Source organism: Macaca fascicularis, chromosome 11, assembly GCF_037993035.2.
Source record: "Macaca fascicularis isolate 582-1 chromosome 11, T2T-MFA8v1.1".
Lineage (NCBI taxonomy): Eukaryota > Metazoa > Chordata > Mammalia > Primates > Cercopithecidae > Macaca > Macaca fascicularis.
Window position 1 is genome coordinate 138859174 of NC_088385.1, and position 21789 is coordinate 138880962.

General features: G+C 47.0%; 1 protein-coding gene across 7 annotated transcripts in view; it reads left to right on the forward strand.

Moving 5' to 3' along the window:
* Positions 1 to 21789, forward strand: part of SFSWAP (splicing factor SWAP) — a 94194-nt gene that overhangs the window by 53011 nt on the left and 19394 nt on the right. For 4 of the 7 annotated variants that reach the window (XM_005572640.4, XM_005572641.4, XM_045366313.3 and 1 more), the window contains exons 12-14: positions 3863 to 4093; positions 5529 to 5719; positions 17720 to 17985. In XM_005572640.4, the coding sequence (XP_005572697.3) occupies positions 3863 to 4093; positions 5529 to 5719; positions 17720 to 17985 (688 nt within the window). The remainder of the gene's footprint in view (positions 1 to 3862; positions 4094 to 5528; positions 5720 to 17719; positions 17986 to 21789) is intronic. The other 3 variants (XM_005572642.4, XM_074008431.1, XM_074008429.1) reach the window with 1 other exon arrangement.

Here is a 21789-nt window from a genome sequence, read left to right on the forward strand (position 1 = left end):
ATGTCTATACATGGATGTTTGTTGTAGGGCATGTTTGTTTTTTTAAATAAAAAAAAAACCTTGGAAGCAGTTATGGTAAATTGTGAATTGGCATGTCCATACTACTTTTTGCTGTCTAAGTGGTCTGAGTTGACACGGAAATGTGTCTACACAGTAAAGAAAGGAGTTGCTGGGGCCGGACGCAGTGGCTCACGCCTGTAATCCCAGCACTTTGGGAGGCCAAGGGGGGCAGATCACGAAGTCAGGGGTTTGAGACCAGCCTGGCCAACGTGGTGAAACCCTGTCTCTACTAAAAATACCAAAATCAGCCAGGTGTGGTGGCAGGCACCTGTAGTCCCAGCTAATTGGGAGGCTGAGGCAGGAGAATCACTTGAAACTATAAGGTGGAGGTTGCAGTGAGCTTACATCACTCCACTGCACTCCAGCCTGGGTGAAAGAGCAAAACTCCGTCTCAAAGAAAAAATAAAAAAGGAGTTGCTTATTAAGTGAAAATAGCAGGTTATGAAACAAGGAGCTGTGCCCTCACTTTTCACACATGTACCATTGTACACTTCTGCCGAGGAATCCACCAATGATGTTCAGATGATTTTTTTCCGTATTGGGATTGCAGCTGATCTTTTTGCTCATATGCTTTCAAAATTTCCCATAGAAAATGTATATTACTTTTGAAGTTAGAAGTTAGCAATAAGAGTTGTTAGCTAAAAAGCAGAAACCTATTTGCTACGGAAGACGGAGGGTTCACTCAGGGGTGCCCGATGCCATGTCAGCCGTGCATCTGTCCCCGCTTGGTCCCGTCCTCCACTGCCTGGGAGATAGTGGGCCGTCATCGCCTGAATGCAGATCGTAGTGAGTGGTGTGCAGGAAAGAGGTGGGGCAGGTCTGTCTGAGGAGGCCTCGTAGGGGCTGGTCCTTGAAGAATGTGAAAGGGACAGGAGAAGAGCAGGCAGCTCTCAGGCAGAGGGCAGGCCGGCAGCAGAGGTGAGGGGCAGTGCAAACGTGGAGCAATGGCCCCGGTCACGCAGGGACGTGGCAGCCTTGGGAAGGAACTGGGTTTATTCTGAATGCAGCATGAGACCACTCGCTGAAGCGGTAGGACATGCATGTGTTGTCACGTGATCTGCAAGGAGGATTCTAGGCAGAAGCAACAATTTTGTGATTGAAAAATTCCACATAAAGAAGTAATTCCTGATTCCCTGCACTGACCTGAGGTACCATGAGAAACTTACTTAATCTTTTCACCCTCAGTTTTCCCATCTGTAAAATGGGAAGCCTCTCAGTGTCCGTTCTGTGGAGCTGTAAAGGCTGAGTAAGGGAGGCCTGTGGGCCGTGTGCCATAGGCCACTCTTAGTGTAAGTAGCTGTGGTTTTGGCTTTGTGTTTGGTATGTATAGATACTAGCTTTAAAATGTCTACTTGAGAGGCCGGACAAGGTGGATCACCTGAGGTCAGGAGTTCGAGACCAGCCTGGCCAACATGGTGAAACCCATCTCTACTAAAAATACAAAAAATTAGCTGGGCATGGTGGCGAGCTCCTGTAATGCCAGCTACTCAGGAGGCTGAGGCAGGAGAATCGTCTGAACCTGGGAGGCAGAGGTTGCAATGAGCTGAGATTACGCCTTTGCACTTCAGCCTGGGCGACAGAGTGAGACTCTGTCTCAAAAAAGCAAAAAATGTCTACTTGAGGCTGGGCACAGTTGCTCATGCTTGTAATCCCAGCACTTCGGGAGGCTCAGGCAGGAGGATTGCTTGAGGCCAGGAAGTCAAGACTGTAATAAGCTATGATTGCACCACTGCACTGCAGGCTGGGCAATACAGTGAAACCCTGTCTCAAAAAATATTAAGAAAATAAAATGTAAAATGAAATAAGCATCACTAGAAAGTGTTCCAGAAGCTTTCATCTTAATACTCTTATTTGTTGATTGCATATTTTTCTAATTTGGGGAGATGGTTTGGAAATAATTGTTATTAAATCATTTCGTGATATGTTTTAGTCTAGCCCCTTGTTTTTTTTGTTTTGTTTTTTGAGACAGAATCTCACTCTGTCGCCCAGGCTGGTGCAGTGCAGTGGTGTGATCTCAGCCCACTGTAACCTCCGCCTCCCGGGTTCAAGTGATTCTCCTGTCTCAGCCTCCCAAGTAGCTGGGATTACAGGCACCCGCCACCGCACCCAGCTAATTTGTATATTTTTAGTAGAGACAGGATTTCACGATGTTGGCCAGGCTGGTCTTGAACTCCTAACCTTGTGATCCACCCACCTCGGCCTCCCAAAGTGCTGGGATTACAGGCATGACCCACTGTGCCCTGTCAGTTTTTTTTTTTTCTTATGGAAAATCTCAAACATGTACGAAAACAATATCATATAATGCCCACTCACGCCCCACACATGTGCTCATCATCTGGCTTCAGCTGCCGGCCCTGCTCCTTATTATTTTGACGTTATAAAGTACTGCTCTCCCGGTATTAGTGTCTTGGTGTGTGCCCTGTCCCTTGAGGCAGTTGCTGATGAAAAGTGGTTATATTTCAGAGGGTCCGGGCTATCACATACTTAACTGTCTACTTCACGTCACACCGGGTTTGAAGCCGTAAATTGCTAAAGCGGGAGGACCTCCCCCAGGGGCTGGCCAGGTAGCCCGCCGTGTGCCGCAGAGCATCACAAACATAAGTTGCAGCCCTTCCAGAAGCTTCCTTGTTTACCCAGAACCCACCTCCCTCTCAGTCACCTGGTTTGCGGTGCACTTAGCATCCCCTTCATTGTGGGTTACTTGAATATTCTTCATAAATAACAACTAATGGTTTTTTAAAATACTGTATCTTATTGCAACCAGTTAGCTCTTGTCAAGAGCCATTTATCACAGCATCTGAAAGAGAAAGGGACTCTGTGTTCACTGAGTGGTGGGGCAGGGAAGATGATTTTTTTTCTTCAGGGCCTCCATATTTCCCTTAAATTAAACTTTCTGGATATTCTAGGAGGAGGGATTGCTTCTAAATTTTTGTTACGCTGGGTTTGAAATTTTCTTACAGGTGTGGAAAATGGTCTAACATAATGCCTGTCACAAAGTAGGTAAAAATGTTTGCTGAATAAAGGCATGGATTCTGTAATTTTTGGTTTGTAAGAAAAGGCTATTTTGTATCATGGGGAATTTTTGAAAGAGACCTGTTTATAGTGGAGTCACATCATATGCCTCCTGAAGCAAATTTAGATATATGCTGAGCCGTGAGCTTTTTTTTTTTTTTTTTTTTTAAAGAAAAATGAGGCCGGGCACAGTGGCTCACGCCTGTAATCCCAGCACTTTGGGAGGCCGAGGCGGGTGGATCCCAAGGCCAGGATATCAAGACCATCCTGGCTAACACGGTGAAACCCCATCTCTACTAAAAATACAAAAATTTAGCCGGGCGTGGTGGCGGGCGCCTGTAATCCCAGCTACTCGGGAGGCTGAGGCAGTAGAATCGCTTGAACCTGGGAGGTAGAGGTTGCAGTGAGCCAAGATCGTGCCACTGCACTCCAGCCTGGGCAACAGAGCGAGACTCCATCTCAAAAAAAAAAAGAGAGAGAAATGACAAGAATTGGCCGTTTAAAATTGCAGGTGACTGCCCTGGCATCAGCAAGTGTGCCCTTGCCATGCAGTGCCCAGTCAGTGTCATTCTCACAGCACAATTCAGGGGCTTGCCCCAGCCCAGCGCCGTGCAGTGCATGTCTGTCCAGGTCTGCTCTGATGGCACGGCATCCCCACCAGAGACCCTGTGTATGATGTGGCTCCATGCTGGTCATCCCCTTCCCAGCAGCCTGTGCTCAGGTGGGTAGCAGGGCCTGCAAAGATTTCCACTCTGTAACATGTATCATAATTCTCACCTTTCCTCAATAGCTTCCTTTGCTCCAATAAGCTTTGCAATCAAGGCCAAAGAAAATGATCTGCTTCCCCTGGAAAAAAATCGTGTTAAGCTAGATGATGACAGTGATGATGATGAAGAAAGCAAAGAAGGCCAAGAAAGTTCTAGTAGTGCTGCAAACACTAACCCAGCAGTTGCCCCACCCTGTGTAGTTGTTGAGGAGAAGAAGCCTCAACTTACCCAGGAGGAGCTAGAAGCAAAGCAAGGTTTGTTGATAGCTTTTAAACTTCTTGAAAGAAAGGAAATACATAAATATAAGATTTATCTGCTAAGCCAAAAAACCTCAAGGCTGCCAACTAGAATCTGAAGCCTTTGGAAATCAGACCCATTTGGGAGTTGTGTAACATGTCTGAGGTTTTGAAACGTTCTCTGTTAGAGGAATGAGCTCTGCTCTTCACTGAACCTCAAATGCAGTGCCGTTGGCAGTTTGTTTTCGAAGAAACTGAGTTGGCCGTCTTAGCCCTCATGCGCCACAGTGGAATGCATTAATGGAGGCTCACTTTGCGCTTGGCTGGCAGCCCCAGGGTAAAAGGCTCAGCCTTGCTTCCCAGCTCAGGAACCAAACTAGGAGATGCCCTTTCGTGAGGCTGCCTCCCAACAGAACCATTGGGCCCTTGAAGGTGGTGTGTACCCAGCTGGTTTTCGGGCTGCAGCTCATCTTCATGGGCCACAGCGTGGCCACCACACCCGCTCCAACACTGCCGGTAGCATGGGGACAGCATATAGTCTTCCCATCCTGACTCCAAAATAAATTCTATTCTGCATTAAAGCAGTCAAATAATGGTTGCTGCATTGTGGTTGTTATCTATTCTAACTGATTTTCTTAAATTGCTTTTCCTGTATACACACATTCAGATCAAGCAACATTTAAAAGAGGCCAATTTTCAGGCCGGGCGAGGTGGCTCATGCCTGTAATCCCAGCACTTTGGGAGGCTGAGGTGGGTGGATCACCTGAGGTCAGGAGTTAGAGACCAGCCTGGCCAACATGGTGAGACCCCGTTTCCACTAAAAAAAAACAATTAGCCAGGCATGGTGGCGCACGCCTATAATCCCAGCTACTTGGGAGGCTGAGGCAGGAGAATTGCTTGAACCCGGGAGGCAGAGGTTGCAATGAGCCGAGATCGCGCCATTGCACTCCAGCCTGGGCAGCAAGAGCAAAACTCTGTCTCACAAAAAAAAAAAAAAAGGCCATTTTTCAACCACAATCCACCATCAAGAACTTCCATTGTGCTGTGGCGTTCTCCCTGAGCAAACTTGTACTCATGCCTGTACATCTGAATCTGTACTTCCTGTGTGTAAACTAACCAACTGTCGGATCATTTGGAATAAAACACTTCTCATAGAGTATCCATTGCCTGGTGTGAATATTTTGGATATATGTTGAGAGCCATTCTGAGGTTTTCATTATTCCAGCTTTCGTTAGTATAGAGTCTCATCAGCCTTCTAACTCTAAAAGTAAAATATCCAAAAAAGGGCACGTTATAAACTAATTCTTTCAAAATTTGATTTGTCCGATATATGTACCTATTCAGAAACTTTAACTGACTGCATCGTATGACGCTTTTGCAACCTGTGAAAATTAAGATCAGATAAAATACTGCTTGCTCTAAACTTCTCTTTTCTCTTTGTTTATTCCTTAAGCAAAGCAAAAGCTGGAAGATCGCCTCGCAGCTGCTGCCCGGGAAAAGCTGGCCCAGGCGTCTAAGGAGTCGAAAGAGAAGCAGCTTCAAGCAGAACGTAAAAGGAAAGCGGCATTATTTTTACAGACCCTCAAAAATCCTCTGCCGGAAGCAGAAGCTGGGAAAATTGAGGAGAGTCCTTTCAGTGTTGAGGTATAGTAAAGAAATCCCACATTGGTATTTGCGGGGCTGCGTGGTACATAGAAGCAGGGAGGATGTGTCTCCCTCCAGCTGCCTGTCTCTGGCCTGAGTGAGGGATATGAGCCCCCAGCTCTTCCTTCCTACGTGGGTTGGCTTTTGCTTTATAGCTGTGAATCGAACAATTTGACAAGAGTTTGCCCCGTAAGTGCACATTCACATAAACAGCAAATACTGCCTGCGATTTCGGGGGAGCCTCTGCTTCATGGCTGCCCTTATGGGGCGGGCAGGAGGGCCTGGGGAGTCACTCCCATGGGTCCTGCTGGGGAAATGTGGTGGATACACTTCCCTGGAGCCCCGCCTCTGCAGCAGCACCAGTACTGAGCTCACACTTAGGGCAGAAATCCTTTTGCCACAGTCTGTATCAATGTCAACACTTTAATTAAAGAGAAAAAGGAAGAGGGAGTTAAGAGAACAGATTCCGGGAGTACATGGCTCCTTCCTCAGTGGTGTGAGCAAAGATATGGCCTTACATGGGGATCATCACATGGCTGCCTTACAAGTCTCCTGCACCAAGGGAAGGTGCTCAGAACAGAGGCCTTCAGTAGACACTGGCTCCTGTGCCAGGGGAATTGCTCACATGGGTGTCTGAGACCAGAGGCCTTCAGGAAACACTGATGCCTTCAGCAGCAGCAGTACCGTAATTAATCATATTCAGCAAAAACACTGCTTTTTTTTTTTTTTTAGTCACATCAATTTAGAATCTTTTAAGTTTAATTTTAGATTTTTTATAGCAGTTCTGTCTCTGAATTTTATTTTGTATTTAAACTACAAGAATATCCAGAAATTCTTTGGGGAGTTTAGGAGCATTTTGGAGACATAACTCTTTTAAAGTAAGAAAAATAATAGAGTAGGACACATCCTTTGAGGATTAAAGGAGGATTGTCTTTGTATCAATAAACTATGACAAAACTGGGCATTTTAGTAACTAGTCCTATAATTGTAGATAAAAGCTGACTTAACATTTGAACTATAATATTAGGATGGGTTTAGATCTACAATTAGACAATAGCTAAAAAGTTGTGGTTTTATGTTATTTCAAGAGCACTTAAAAAATCTTTTTATAAAATCTTTCTCAACCTAATCTCTCTCCTAAAAAAAAATGAATGAACACAGGAACAGAAAATCAAACACCACATGTTCTCGCTTATAAGTGGTAGCTAAACATTGAGTGCACATGGACACAGAGAAGAGAACAGCAGACACGAGGGCCTCATTGAGTGGGGAGGGAGGGAGTGAGGAAGGTAAAGATGAAAAACCTCCCTATTAGCTACTGTGCTCACTGCCTGGGTGATGAAATAAATAAAAGTTGGAAAGAATAAAAAAGATAGTAACTCTGGGAATTTTACTTTTTGAAAAGTTTGCAAACCTTCAAAAAATTGGAAAGAATGGTAAGATGCCCCCAGTGCCCAGGCGATTGCATGCGCATGCTTACTCATCTATATGTGGGCACGTTGACCCATGCGTGCTCACCCTCTCTGAGAGTCGTTTGCAGACGTGGTGACCGCTCTACCCTGAATACCCATGAAGGGCCTTCTCCTGGGAAACACAGTGCCGCATGCAGATTGCCCACTGATGGTACATCACTTCCTCTGCAGGCCGCAGTCACATTGCTCCAAGTGGCCCCACGTGTCTTTTGTAGCTCTTTTTTTCCCGTAGTATAGAATGAGCCTTTCACTTTAATTATGCTGACATTTCTAAGAGTCCAGGACCATTATTCAAAACTGATTCTCTGCTTGAAGTCACTCCGCTTGTTTTTGTGTGGAAACAACATTCTGGGCTCAGACTTTTGAAATGATGCAGAAGGCTGAATCAGCTTTCCTGTTTTGGGAGTCAGTCTGAAATCCCCTCACATCTGGCAGGAGGCCTCAGAAATAATATGATGAGCAGGGAGGGGAGAGTTACATAAGAGGAGCAGAGAAGATGAGTCTGTGTGAGACCTGTCGAGTGCCCGAGTGCCACAGGGTGGGCTCCTGCCCCTGATTCCGGAGTGCCCGGGCCACCCACTGTAGCCTCAGCTCCACAGGTCGGTGGTGCCCAGTCTTCTGAGCCGTTCGACTTGCCAGTCCCAGAAATGAACATTTTCAGGGAAGGTAGGAACCCCCAGCAGCCCCGCAGGACACCATCTCACAGCCTTTCCACGGCTCTTCAGAGTCGGGGCTGCCTCCTGGCTCCTCACTTCAGCCTGTTATGGCAAAAGGATCTCTGGTCATTCCTTAGCTTTAATAGGATTTCTTGGCTGGGTGTGGTGACTCACACCTGTAATACCAGCACTTTGAGAGGCCAAGGCGGGTGGATCGCCTGAGGCCAGCAGTTTGAGATTAGCCTGGCCAACATGGTGAAACCTCGTCTCTTCTAAAAATACAAAAAATTAGCCGGGCATGGTGGCGCATGCATGTAACCCCGGCTACTCGGGAGGCTGAGGCAGGAGAATCTCTCGAACCTGGCAGGCAGAGTTTGCAGCAAGCTATGATCCCGCCACTGTACTCCAGCCTGGGCGACAGAGCGAGACTCCATCTCAAAAAAAAAAGGATGGCCAGGCATGGTGGCTCACGCCTATAATCCCAGCACTTTGGGAGGCCAAGGCAGGTGAATCACAAGGTCAGGAGATTGAGACCATCCTGTCCCACATGTTAAAACTCCATCCCTACTAAAATACAAAAAATTAGCCAGGCATGGTGTTGCGCGCCTGTAGTCCCAGCTACTCCGGATGCTGAGGCAGGGGAATCGCTTGAACCCGGGAGATGGAGGTTGCAGTGAGCTGAGATCACGCCACTGTGCTCCAGCCTGGTGACAGAGCAAGACTTTGTCTCAAAAGAAAAAAAAAGATATTCGGCAGCAATAAGGGGATGAAATACACAACAACAAAAATGATCATGAGGACGCTTGTAGCCACACAGAAAATGCTTCTGATGTAATAAGCAAGAGAAGCACAATATAAAATACATCCACTTCTGTGGTTACAGCCATGAAAATATGCATGTGGCAAGAAGGGAAGGGAATTTAAGAAAGTAAGCGACCTGTTACAGTGGCGTATGGGTTATCGTGTTTTGATATCATTTGTGCAGTGGATAAAGGGGTTCATCAAAAGACATTCGTGAGAATACTTTAACCATTTATATTACATGACTGTATCTGTATGTTGTAATAAAATTTCCAGTGAAATTCAGTCACAACTATAATTTATCACTAACCCAGTTTTTCCCAATCTACTGTAGTTCCACATCACAGCAACCAGAATTATTTCCTTATAAACACAAAATATGTTACAGCTTAGGCCTTTGTCCTATTTATTTATTTTATTTTACTTATTTGTTTTTTTGAGACAGAGTCTCACTCTGTCACCCAGGCTGGAGTGCAGTGGCACAATCTCGGCTCACTGCAACCTCTGCCTCCTGGGTTCACGCCATTCCCCTGCCTCAGCCTCCCGAGTAGCTGGGACTACAGGCGCCTGTCACTGCGCCCGGCTAATTTTTTTGCATTTTTAGTAGAGACGGGGTTTCATCATGTTAGCCAAGATGGTCTCAATCTGTCCTATTTATTTTTATACGTACATTTCTCTCACCTCTCCTGTTTGCAGGCATTGGTTTTTGAATCTGTAGAAAATGGAAACGAGTGTTTAAATCACTAGAATGCTCTCCCTGGATATATGTGTGTGTATGTGCAGATTACAGCTACCAAGCCATTTCAACAAAAGTGTAATGGTTGTAGCAGATGATGATAAATGTCTTTATTTGCTTCTGAAACAAAAATACTTGTAATTAAATTGGCAATTGTCATAAATAAAAATCAAACTCAAAAATATTTTTAGCCTAAAACAACTTCTGGGACAGGTTACCCTTGACTTTACTAAGTATTCTAGCATCTACTTTACTCACTGATGTTGACATTTGACCCAGCTGTGTAGTTGTAAAATTCTCGGAGTCCAGGAGGACTTGAGACAAAACCATGTTTGGCCACCGCACACCCTGGGTGAGGGAGCCAGCGTGGCTGAGGGCACATCAGCACCAGGAGGCTCATGGCACCCCCAGGTCTGTTGGAGCCATGGCTAGCTCAGGCTGACTCTGCAGGGTGGCATGAGGACACTCCCTTATACAAGGCCTGGCGTAACATGGCAGGAATTTTACTGTCACCTTAAAGTTAACTAAAAACAGCCACAGAGCAGCTTATGTGCCTGAAGGACAGTCACTTCTCTGTCTTTACTTTGCTTTTTATAAAACTGATGTATACATATTATTTTTAAAGTTCAAATGCTACAGAAAGGTATAAAAGAGAAAAGGTCCTTTCTTTCTTGTGTATTTTTTTAAATTCCTGTGGAAATGGCATTTTTTAAAATTCCTCTCAATTCTCTCCCTTCTGTAGTTTGAGTTTTTAACATAAAGGTTACCATTTTACCTTTTTTAACTGTGCCGTTTATGCTGGCATTAAGTGTATTCACACTGTGCAACCATTACCACCCATCCATTCCCAGAATGTCCATCTTCTAAAACCAAAACTCTTTAGCCATTAAATAGTAACTCCCTGCTCTCCCCTCCCCCAGCCCTGACACCCACCTGCTTTCAGCCTCTGAACGGGACTCCTGGGGACTGCCTGTGAGTGGGATTCTGCCGTGTCTGTGCTTCTGTGCTTCTGTGCCTGGCTGACTTCGCCTAGCGTGGTGTCCTCCGGTCCAGCCATGTGGCAGCCGCGTTGGACCCCCTTCCTTTTTGCGGTTGAATGATGCTCCGTCGTGTGTATCCCCTCCCTTTGTTTCCTGTGAATCCTTGAGGGGAAAAACTCAATTCGATTCATGTATGTAGAGATGTAAAACCTCACAGTTATGGGATCATACCCTACGTATTTTTCTGACATCTTTGACTTACAGTAGAGATCCTTCTGTTATCAATGCTTACAGTAGTGTTTGGTGTGTTACAGGCACTTGGTAGATATTTATTGACCGAATGACTGTAAGTAGTTTACCTGTAAATCACCCGCTCTGTGTGTGCCCCTCCCCTGCTGTGGGAAATGTGAGCCACGTCTCAGGTCTGTCTTTGTGAACAATGCCATCACCCATCTGTGTCCTGTATCTTGTGTACTCCAGTGAGTGCACTCATGGGGGAAATCCTCACCATGGAGTTCTTTTTTTAATTTGAGATACTGCTCAGTTGACCTCTGAAGGGATTGTAGCAGTTTTATTGGTGCCCGTGGAGTATGAGAACTGTTTCTTCATGCCCCTGTCGGCATTGGGTACCATCAGCCTTTCAGTGGGAAAGCAGCATCCGCTTTAACTGACATATTTAATGATAAGTAATACTGAGTCACTTTGCTGATGTCTTTTTTTTTTTTTTGAGACGGAGTCTCGTTCTGCCTCCAGGTTGGAGTGCAGTGGTGCGATCTCGGCTCAGTTGGCTCACTGCAACCTCTGCCTCCCGGATTCAAGTGATTCTCCTGCCTCAGCCTCTCAAGTAGCTGGGGCTATAGGCGGGTGCCACCACGCCCGGCTAATTTTTGTATTTTTAGTAGAGACAGGGTTTTACCATGTTGGCCAGGATGGTCTCGATCTCTTGACCTCGTGATCCGCCCGCCTCAGCTTCTCAAAGTGCTGGGATCACAGGCCTGAGCCACTGGCCCGGCCACTTTGCTGATGTTTCTTGGCCTTGTCTGCTGCCTTTTGAACTGACTTTCCCTTAGCCTGGGCCTGTGTTTCTTCCGGCCCCAGGAAGGGCCCTTTCTTTGTCTGTGCTGCTTCATGTTAGCTGTTTGTCATCAGTGTCACAAACTTTTCTTCCTCTGGTACGTTTTTGACCTGCCACACTTGGAATTAATTTCAGTTTGAGGAGCCTGTCGCTAGATGCAACACATTCACTAAGTCATACATGTTTTCCCCAGTGACTCACAGAGCCTTCTTTACGACGCGCTGAACTCCCATTTGTACTCGATCTTTCTGCGTATGTGTTCCTGTTCAGTCCCATTGATCGTTAGGAGAGGTGATTTTACGTATTGAGATACAGTTGTAAATGATGTCCTAAAGTGTGCCTGTTGGCATGGAAAGATATTGGCAGTACTCTTAAATTTTTCAAGTGGAGTATAAAATTTATAAAAGCATATGCAAAAATAGTGCATATAAACCTGCATATGAGACTGGAGAGTTCCCTTGACCCCTTCCCAGGACTCGCAAAGGGGGTGGCTCGTTTGCTCGGCCGCCACTCAATCTCTTACAGGAGGGACCACATGAACAGACAGGTGCGGGAACCAGAGCAAAGGAACGCTCCTCTCTAGCGGGAGCAGGCTCTGCGCTGGCCTCACGGCATCCTCCAAGCACATTACAATGCTCTTTTAGCTTTGCCGTCCAGGAGGGGGTGTCTGTGACCCCTGGAGCCCCAGAAAGCGTGTGTTACAGTCAGCGTTGAGTGTTAATCAGCTCTGGAGGGCCAGGGTGACAGCCTTTACACCCTGCCCTCTTGGTACCTGAGTTCTTGTCCAGCGTCCAGCAAGAATCAGGTCACACGAACAAATTGAAGGATGATGAATGTGGAGGACTTTATTGAGCTGTGGAAGTGGTCTCAGCAGAAAGGGAAGCTGACAAGGGGTTACAGCAGGAAGATAATTTTCCCCTGGAGTCTGGCCATCCTCAGCCAAACTCCTCTCCAACATCCAGCTGCTTCGTATCCTCTCTTCGCTCAGACGCGTCTCTCTTCTGTGTGTGTCCCCTAAGTCTGGAGTCTGGGGTTCTTATGGGCACAGGATAGGGGGCAGAACAGGCCAAAAGGCAACATTCAGGCGGGAAAACAGGGATAGTTCTCACTTTGGGCCGTGGGTCCAGGCTTGAGTGTGAAGCCCTCGCCAGTATTTCCCTGCCTCCTGTCCGTGTCACATATATTCTCTCTCCATTCCTAGTGTGTGTTCTTAATCCAGGATGAAGAGAAGGCAGAAGTCTTCACTGAGCCCCTTTTGCCATGCAGTCATTTACATAGTCGTGCAGTCATTTACATAGTCGTGCAGTCATTTATGTAGTCGTGCAGTCATTTACATAGTCGTGCAGTCATTTATGTAGTCGTGCAGTCATTTACATAGTCGTGCAGTCATTTATGTAGTCGTGCAGTCATTTACATAGTCGTGCAGTCATTTACGTAGTCGTGCAGTCATTTACGTAGTCGTGCAGTCATTTATGTAGTCGTGCAGTCATTTACATAGTCGTGCAGTCATTTACGTAGTCATGCAGTCATTTACATAGTCGTGCAGTCATTTATGTAGTCGTGCAGTCATTTACATAGTCGTGCAGTCATTTACGTAGTCGTGCAGTCATTTACGTAGTCGTGCAGTCATTTACGTAGTCGTGCAGTCATTTACGTAGTCGTGCAGTCATTTACGTAGTCGTGCAGTCATTTACGTAGTCGTGCAGTCATTTACGTAGTCGTGCAGTCATTTACGTAGTCGTGCAGTCATTTACGTAGTCGTGCAGTCATTTACACAGTAGCAACAGACTGCGGGATGGTTTCTTGGATTCCACACATTTTTTTCTTTTTCTTTTTTGAGAGAGTCTCACTCTGTCACCCAAGCTGGAATGCAGTGGTACCATCACAGCTCACTGCAGCCTTGACCTGCCAGCCTGAAGCAGTCCTCCTACCTCAGCCTTCAGAGTAGCTGGGACTTACATACATTTGCCGCCACGCCCAGCTAAACGTTTTTTGTATTTTTGGTAGAGATGGGATTTTGCTATATTGCCCAGACTGGTCTTGAACTCCTGGCCTCAAGCAGTTCTCCCGCCTTGGCCTCTCAAGATGCTAGGATGACAGGCATGAGCCCCTGCACCCAGCCCATAGATGTTTTCAAGTTACAGATCCTGCCAAGTTTACGATTCCAGTAAGAGTTTGACAAGGAAATAGGAACTGAAACCCGCCTGTGTTTGCTGAATCTGCTGTGTGCTAGGTGCTGAGGCACTTTGGGATATGCATTAGAAGCTTGCTTGTTCACCAGTGACCGTGATGGCATTTGAGCTGTTGCTGTTCACACATGGGCATTTCCATCAGGACAGCACAGCCAGGAGGAGAGTGGCAGCTCCCGGATCTAGGGCTCAGGCAAGGCCTTGAGGCGCTTACAGAATAGTGAGGACCCACGAGGACCAAAGACCCACAAGTGGTAAAGGACAGGTGGCCCCACTCGAGAACACACGTTCTCAGGCAGGACGGGTATGACAATGGGAGGCCAGTTGTAGAGAGCCTGGGACGCCAGGATAAGTGAGCATGAGCACGAGAGCTGCATTTCCGCTGAAAGAGTGTGGCTGTGGGGCAGGGGGCACTGGAGCAGAGTGGAGGCAGGGGTGGGAGGACGCACCTGGCCAGGAGACAGTAGGGCAGTGGGGCTGGGTGAAGGGATGGAGAGGACGCTTTAGTGTTTGCCATCCGTCCGTGGGATTGGCCCATTTCATAGTTAATGTAATGCCCTTCACAAATAAGATTTCTTTTATTTTCCAATACAATCAGATACACAGTCGGTCTGCTTTTGAGCAATTTGTTTTGCCACAGTAGGAAATAATAGTTGCTAGTTCATGTGCTAATTTGTTGCCAAATACTTCATTGTGATAAAGGGGGGCTAATCAATGTTATTTTCCAATGTTACAAAAGTGGCAGGCAGTAAGCTTTTAATGCTCTCATAAATGACCATTTTTCAGAAGTTCTTTGCTTTGTCCTCGACTCTACCTGAACCAACGTACGTCTGCCCCCCCACACTCAAACATGACTTCGGTTTTGATCATTTTTGCTGGAATATTAAAATTGCATCTCAAAGGGAGCTGTGGTTTCTGGAAAGCTGTGTTTGGCATCAGTCCTTGTGCACTTTTAGCACTTGAAGCTGAAAAAAGCGGTCATGTCAACATCACAGACCATCTTAATTCCGCCTGGCAGAGCTCGCAGTAGCTCTGGTCTTCACCTTCGTGGTGAAGGATGATCGTGTTGTTGGAGTAAATAGAACTGGGCTTCATTACAAGTGACATTTGAAAGTGTTGATTCAGATTGTCCCCTCACTTCAAAATGAAGCCCTCGTCTTTAACCACAGTGGTGAGATAAGTTTTGTTTTTTGTTTTTTGGTTTATTTTTGAGACGGAGTCTCGCTCTGTCGCCCAGGCTGGAGTGCAGTGGCCGGATCTCAGCTCACTGCAAGCTCTGCCTCCCGGGTTTACGCCATTCTCCTGCCTCAGCCTCCCGAGTAGCTGGGACTATAGGCACCCGCCACCTCGCCCGGCTAGTTTTTTGTATTTTTTAGTAGAGACAGGGTTTCACCATGTTAGCCAGGATGGTCTCGATCTCCTGACCTCGTGATCCGCCCGTCTCGGCCTCCCAAAGTGCTGGGATTACAGGCTTGAGCCACCGCGCCCGGCCAAGTATTATTAATGACAGGCATTAGTTAGGATAAAGGCAAAAAAAAAAAAAAAAAGTTTAGAGGTTCAAATCGTTGGCAGTAAAAACAGGAGTAGAAACTCAGCTGGAGAGTTGACTCTTCGCACCCCTGTTTGTCTTGACTATGCCTCAGATGGCGTCTCGCGCCCCTTTGGTTTTGTCTTTCACAGACGTTTGCCAGGGACCGGGTTTTTCCATCTCCCCTCTGTTTTAACGCCATGTGTTATCAGTCACATGCCAAAATAGTGCAGTGATTTTGTGAGAGAGAGTAAATGAGGAGAGTTCTTCACCAGAAAAAGACAACAAAGACGTGTTTCTCTTCCTTCTCGCCACAGAACAGACTCCTCACTCGAGGGTGGAGTCTGCGTCTCAGTCTCCTCTTCAGCCTTCTCTTTGTTTTCCTGGGGAGATCCCGGGCCTTGTTAAAAGGACCTGCAGCAGCTCTGACTTCCCCAAACACTCACAGGTGCCCGTGCTGAGGTTCCCAGTGGCGTCTTTCATCCCCGGGGCTGGCTGGCTTTCTCCTGGTTTAGAGTCCATGGATATTGGGATTTTTTTTAGTGCCTCAGCTGATTTCTCTGGTCCCACCCAGGGCTCACCTCAGAGGATGTGCTCAGCTCACAAACCTTTGTTCTTTGCTGTTTGCAGAATGGAAGCCCTTGCAGTGTGTATGGGAGAGGCCATAGCTAGGATGTTGAGCCTCTGAAGTTGTAAAGCTTACTGGCTTTTATTTATTGTCTTTTTAATTTAAAGGATCATTTAGCATTGCTCATGGGCAAATCCTGACTAATGCCAGAGTGGAGTGGGTGTTCTTGGATATAGAGCTTGGCTTCTCATTGGACGTTTGTGTGTTAGAATTATGTAAGCAATAAAATATTTTAGCTGAGTGCGGTGGTTCACGCCTGTAATCTCAGCACTTTGGGAGGCTGAGGCGTGCAGATCACTTGAGGTCAGGAGTTTGAGACCAGCCTGGCCAAAATAGCAAAACCCTTTCTCTACTAAAAATACAGACAAAAAAGAAATTAGCTGGGCATGATGGCACATGCCTGTAATCCCACCTACTCAGGAGGCTGGGGCACAAGAATCACTTGAGGCCGGGAGGCGGAGGTTGTGGTGAGCTGAGATCACGCCACTGCACTCTACCCCAGCGACAGAGCAAGACTCTGCCTCAAAACAAACCAAAAAACATAAAATATTTAAAAGTTAGACCTGAAAAATATTGTTACACTTACAGAATTTCAAATGAGAAAGACCTTTTTGATAAGAACTCTCCCACAGTAAAATGGATTTTTTTTACCAAAGTGTCCCTGGAGATAATTTAGGCAGAGCCGTAAAGATGAACTTGGTAGCAGTGAACTTGGTAGCGGCCAAATGGGAGGGCCATCAGCTCCCGACGAGGAATTCGTCCCTGCCCTCCTGCCTGCAGCACACCCACAACCAGGGAGGGGCATCAGAGAGCATGGTGTAAACGGAAACAGCAAGGAGGCTGAACAGAGGACTGGGAAATCACAGTGCCATCATAAAGCAGCCAGCTCGAGTGGAATCTCATCTTAAATTGGGGCCTGCCCCACCAGGGCTCCGCTGAATTGCTTTTGATCTCAAAGCCAAAGTAAGAAGCATAACTGTAGAAGAATCATTTCTACAGTGTTTTCCCTCAGCCAGTTGGCCTTGCCAGGGCAGACCTAGGGAGCGGAAAGAAGGAAGGGAAGCCCCCTTAGCACTTTGCCTTTCACAGACGCTGTCCTGCGCACACTGTGCCGTCTTGCACACACTGTGCCATCCTGCACGCTGTGCCACGGGCTGGGCTGGAGCTCTCTCCCTGGGGAGCAGCTGGGGGCAGCCTGGGAGACTGGGTCCTACCCCAGCACCTGACCTGAATTTCTTCGAGGCACTAAATGATGAATTGCAGATTTTTTCACTGTGTCTAAAGGTGTGAAATGTTTAATGGCTGTAGTTTAAAATTCACTTAAAGTGAATTGAGGAGAGAGTGAGCTTTCCGGGGAAGAGGGCCAGGCTGCAGGCCCACACTGTTGAAGGGTGTTGTCTCCTGACCTGGTTCCGATGCGCTGTGGTGGAAATGTGTCAGGGTGCATTGAAGATTCGTGTGCTCTTCTGCATGTATGTGACACTCAGATGGAGAGGTTTTAAAACATCAAAGGGGAACCTAGACCTTTAAAAATTATTGTCAGAGTAGTGCAGAGATTCATTTAAAAACCTAGTATTGGAGGTTTGAGGAATCTCTCCGTTGGTAGTTAAAACTATTAAAAAGAAACGTATTTTTTTCCAGCATAGCATCTCTATTACTGTGCTCCTCTTATTGGCTCCTGCTGTCCACAGCCTGGGGGCTGGGAAGGGAGTGCTGCCTGTGGAAAGGCTCGGGAACCAGAGGGGGTTCCCTTTCTCCCTTTGCATCCTGGGAGGTGAAAAGGAGGTCACTCTGGATAGCTACAGGAGGAGACGGGTCTTTGTAAGGGATGGTTGCTATGTTTGTTGGTGTGAGGGGCCCAAAGTTGAAACTTTATACATACACTTCAGTGTTCTGTTTTCCCTGTTAACACCCAGATTTCCCTTTTATTCTTAGGAACCCAGCACTACGCCCTGCCCTCTACTAACTGGAGGCAGACCTCTGCCTACGTTAGAAGTTAAACCACCCGATAGGCCTTCGAGCAAAAGCAAAGATCCACCGAGAGAAGAAGAGAAAGAAAAGAAAAAGAAAAAGCACAAAAAAAGATCTCGAACAAGATCGCGTTCTCCCAAGTACCATTCGTCATCCAAGTCCAGGTCTAGATCACACTCAAAAGCAAAGCATTCTCTTCCCAGTGCCTATCGGACAGTGCGGCGGTCGAGGTGGGTGTGCAGGGGGCAGCACCTCTGGTGCCTTCGTGACCCCTGTGTCCTTCACAGGATACCCAGTAGAGCTAGGTAGAAAGTTTAAAATCAGTGCCACTCTCATTGAGCAGACGTGTGTATGCGTGTGCTTGTGTGCCCTGCAAGTCCAAATGGAGGCTGAGGCAGGAGAATGGCGTGAACCCGGGAGGCGGAGCTTGCAGTGAGCTGAGATCCGGCCACTGCACTCCAGCCTGGGTGACAGAGCGAGACTCCGTCTCAAAAAAAAAAAAAAAAAAAGATCTTTTTTGGTTTTTTGTTTGTTTTGTAGTTAACTTTTGTTTGTTTTTTGAGACAGAGTTTTGTTCTTGTTGCCCAGGCTGGAGTGCAGTGGTGCGATCTTGGCTCACTGCAACCTCCGCCTCCCGGGTTCAAGTGATTCTCTTGCCTCAGCCTCCTGAGTAGCTGGGATTACAGGCGCCCACCACTATGCCAGGCTAATTTTTGTATTTTTAGTAGAGATGGGGTTTCACCATGTTGGCCAGGCTGGTCTTAAACTCCTGACCTCAGGTTACCCACCCACCTTGGCCTCCCAGAGTGCTGGGATTACAGGCCTGAGCCACCGCGCAGGCCTATACTTAACTACTGCCAGGTTTTTAAAAATTGGTTTGTTTAAATTCTAATGGATCCTGGAAGTAAGCCTACCAGGACCTTGATTCACAGGGTGGTGTGCTGATTGTGTGAAAGATTCACAGGGTGGTGTGCTGATTGTGTGAAAGATTCACAGGGTGGTGTGCTGGGGGGTCTTTTGTTTTATTTGTGTAAGTGAAGTTTCCCATGCTAATTTCTCTCAAATGTGTAAAGTTGCAAGACAGGAGAACTCTTTAGCACTGGTTTTGGGTTTGGATTCCCTGCTCTGCACATACACTCACCGGTGCCACACTCTGCACATACTTCATGTGGCACCGGTGAGCATGTGTGCAGAGTGGGTGTGAAGAGGGCGGCGCGGGTGAGCGTGTGTGAAGAGGGCAGTGTGGGTGTGTGTGAAGAGGACCGGCAGGTGTGTGTGTGAAGAGGGCAGCACGGGTGAGCGTGTGTGAAGAGGGCGGCGCAGGTGAGCGTGTGTGAAGAGGGCCTGCGGGTGTGTGTGAAGAGGACGGCACGGGTGAGCATGTGTGAAGAGGGGGCACGGGTGTGTGTGTGTGAAGAGGGTGGCGCGGGTGTGTGTGAAGAGGGCCGACAGGTGTGTGTGAAGAGGGCAGTGCCGGTGTGTGTGTGAAGAGGGCGGCGCGGGTGTGTGTGTGTGAAGAGTGTGGCGCGGGTGTGTGTGAAGAGGGCCGACGGGTGTGTGTGAAGAGGGCAGTGCCGGTGTGTGTGAAGAGGGCCTGCGGGTGTGTGTGAAGAGGACGGCACGGGTGAGCGTGTGTGAAGAGGGGGCACGGGTGTGTGTGTGTGTGAAGAGGGTGGCGCGGGTGTGTGTGAAGAGGGCGGCGCGGGTGTGTGTGTGTGAAGAGGGCGGCGCGGGCGTGTGTGAAGAGGGCCGACGGGTGTGTGTGAAGAGGGCAGTGCGAGTGTGTGTGTGTGAAGAGGGCAGTGCGGGTGTGTGTGTGTGAAGAGGGCGGTGCGGGTGTGTGTGAAGAGGACGGTGCAGGTGGGTGTGAAGAGGGTGGCACAGGTGTGTGTGAAGAGGGCGGCGCCGGTGCACACTGTTTCCTCTCCACGCTCCTTCCGGAAGTCACTATTAAACCAAAGGCCTTCCTGGTGAGGAGCCAGTTTTTCAGAAAGCAGGTGAACATTTCTGGGAGCAGAAATTAAAAATGTAAAAACATTTAAGAGTCACAGAATTTACATCTTGGTGAAAACCATTTTTTAAAAACAAAACAGTGGCCGGGCTGTGGGAGGCTGGCACAGCTTGCTGTGTTTTCAGGGCCCCGTTACACCTCGGGTTGTTGCTGAGCACTGACTGGCTCTCTCGGTTTCTGTAGTGCGGCACTGACTGTGCTTGTCTAGTTTTTCTTCTGGAATTGCTGTTAGCTCTTACGTTTCCATGGGACAAATACAGATGCCTTGGGCGCTCTGTGGGCTTTTTAAGTATAATTTTACACATTTGCCTCTCTGAATATATCCTAAAAACAATATGCTTTATTTATTTGTTTGTTTGTTTGTTTATTTATTTAGAGACGGAGTTTTTGCTTTTGTTTCCCAGGCTGGTCTGCAATGGCGTGATCTCGGCTCACTGCAACCTCTGCCTCCCAGGGTTCTAGTGATTCTCCTGCCTCAGCCTCCCAAGTAGCTGGGATTACAGGCATGCGCCACCACGCCCAGCTAATTTTGTTTTTTTAGTAGAGATGGGGTTTCACCATATTGGCCAGGCTGGTCTCTCTCTCTCCTGACCTCAGGTGATCCACCCATCTCGGCCTCCCACAGTGCTGGGGTTACAGGCACGAGCCACCACGCCCAGCCTGCTTTCTTTATTTTTACCGCAGCCAACACTTAAAGTTTGACAGGCATTTACACTGATTTCTCTGCAGTGAAATTGGATTTGACTCTATGATAAATCAGTTTGATCTTTCACTCTGCATTTTTGCGAGTGTTTTAAATGTTTCATCACTTCATACCCTTATACACACAAAAAAGAAACCTTGCTATTTTCTAATCAAATGGACAGTTTTGCTAACATATCTTCAATTTCTGAAGGCTCCCAGGAGCTTATATATCAAAGCTTTTTAAAAATTTCTCATTTGAGGCCAGGCACAATGGCTCACACCTGTAATTCCAGTGCTTTAGGAAGCCAAGATGAGAGGATTACTTTGAGGCCTGGAATTCGAGACAAGCTTTGGCAACACAGTGAAGACCTATCTCTACAAAATTTTTTTTTTTTTTTTTTGAGACGGAGTCTCCCTCTGTTGCCCAGGCTGGAGTGCAGTGGCCGGATCTCAGCTCACTGCAAGCTCCGCCTCCCGGGTTTACGCCATTCTCCTACCTCAGCCTCCCGAGTATACAAAATATTTTTTAAAATTAGGCAGGCGTGGCAGTGCGTGCTTCAAACTCCTGAGCTCAAGCGTAGAGTCTGATGTGGGGGGATTGCTTGAGCTGAGCTCAGGAGTTTGAGGCTGCAGTGAGCTATGATCACACCACTGCACTCCAGCCCGGATGACAGAGCGGGACCCTGCCTCTACATGCAATTAAGTGAAGATTAAAATAAAAAATTTCCCACTTGAAAATGTTTCTTATGACATTACATAGCTGAAGACAGGCATAAACAAGCCCTCCTAGTGACCAGATGCAGTAAAATTCTTCCCAGTTTTCCTTTTCTACAGGCTCCAAAGAAAGCATAATTCCTTCCTAAATCCCAAGCCTTGGGGCCGATCCTTGTAACAGCTGTTCGTGGTTCTTTAGTGTAAGAAATTAGCTCAGCTTTCACGTGGGGAGTTTTTGCAAACACAGTGGATGCGGCATCTGATATTTCCAGGTCTCCTACCATTCACTTCTAAGGACAGATGATGCCGTGGCCGCCAGCTTTTCCCACATTGGTGTATTCAGAGCTGAAAGGCTTCACCTCACACTTGGAATTTCAGGTTTCTAGGCTGTGCCTCCTTTTTGTTCACTAGACTATAGGAGAAAAGGTCATTTTACATCTTACTTGAGTGATTTGTTTTAGAATAGATTTAGTTACATATTTTTGAATAATGTACTTTAGAATAGCTTTAGTAGCATATTACTTTATATAAAAATATATCTTTATATTATTTTTATGGATTCATTGCTGACAAGTCCAAGAAGCCAAACCCTACTCATTTGTTTGTAACTTTCAGTTAAAAGAAA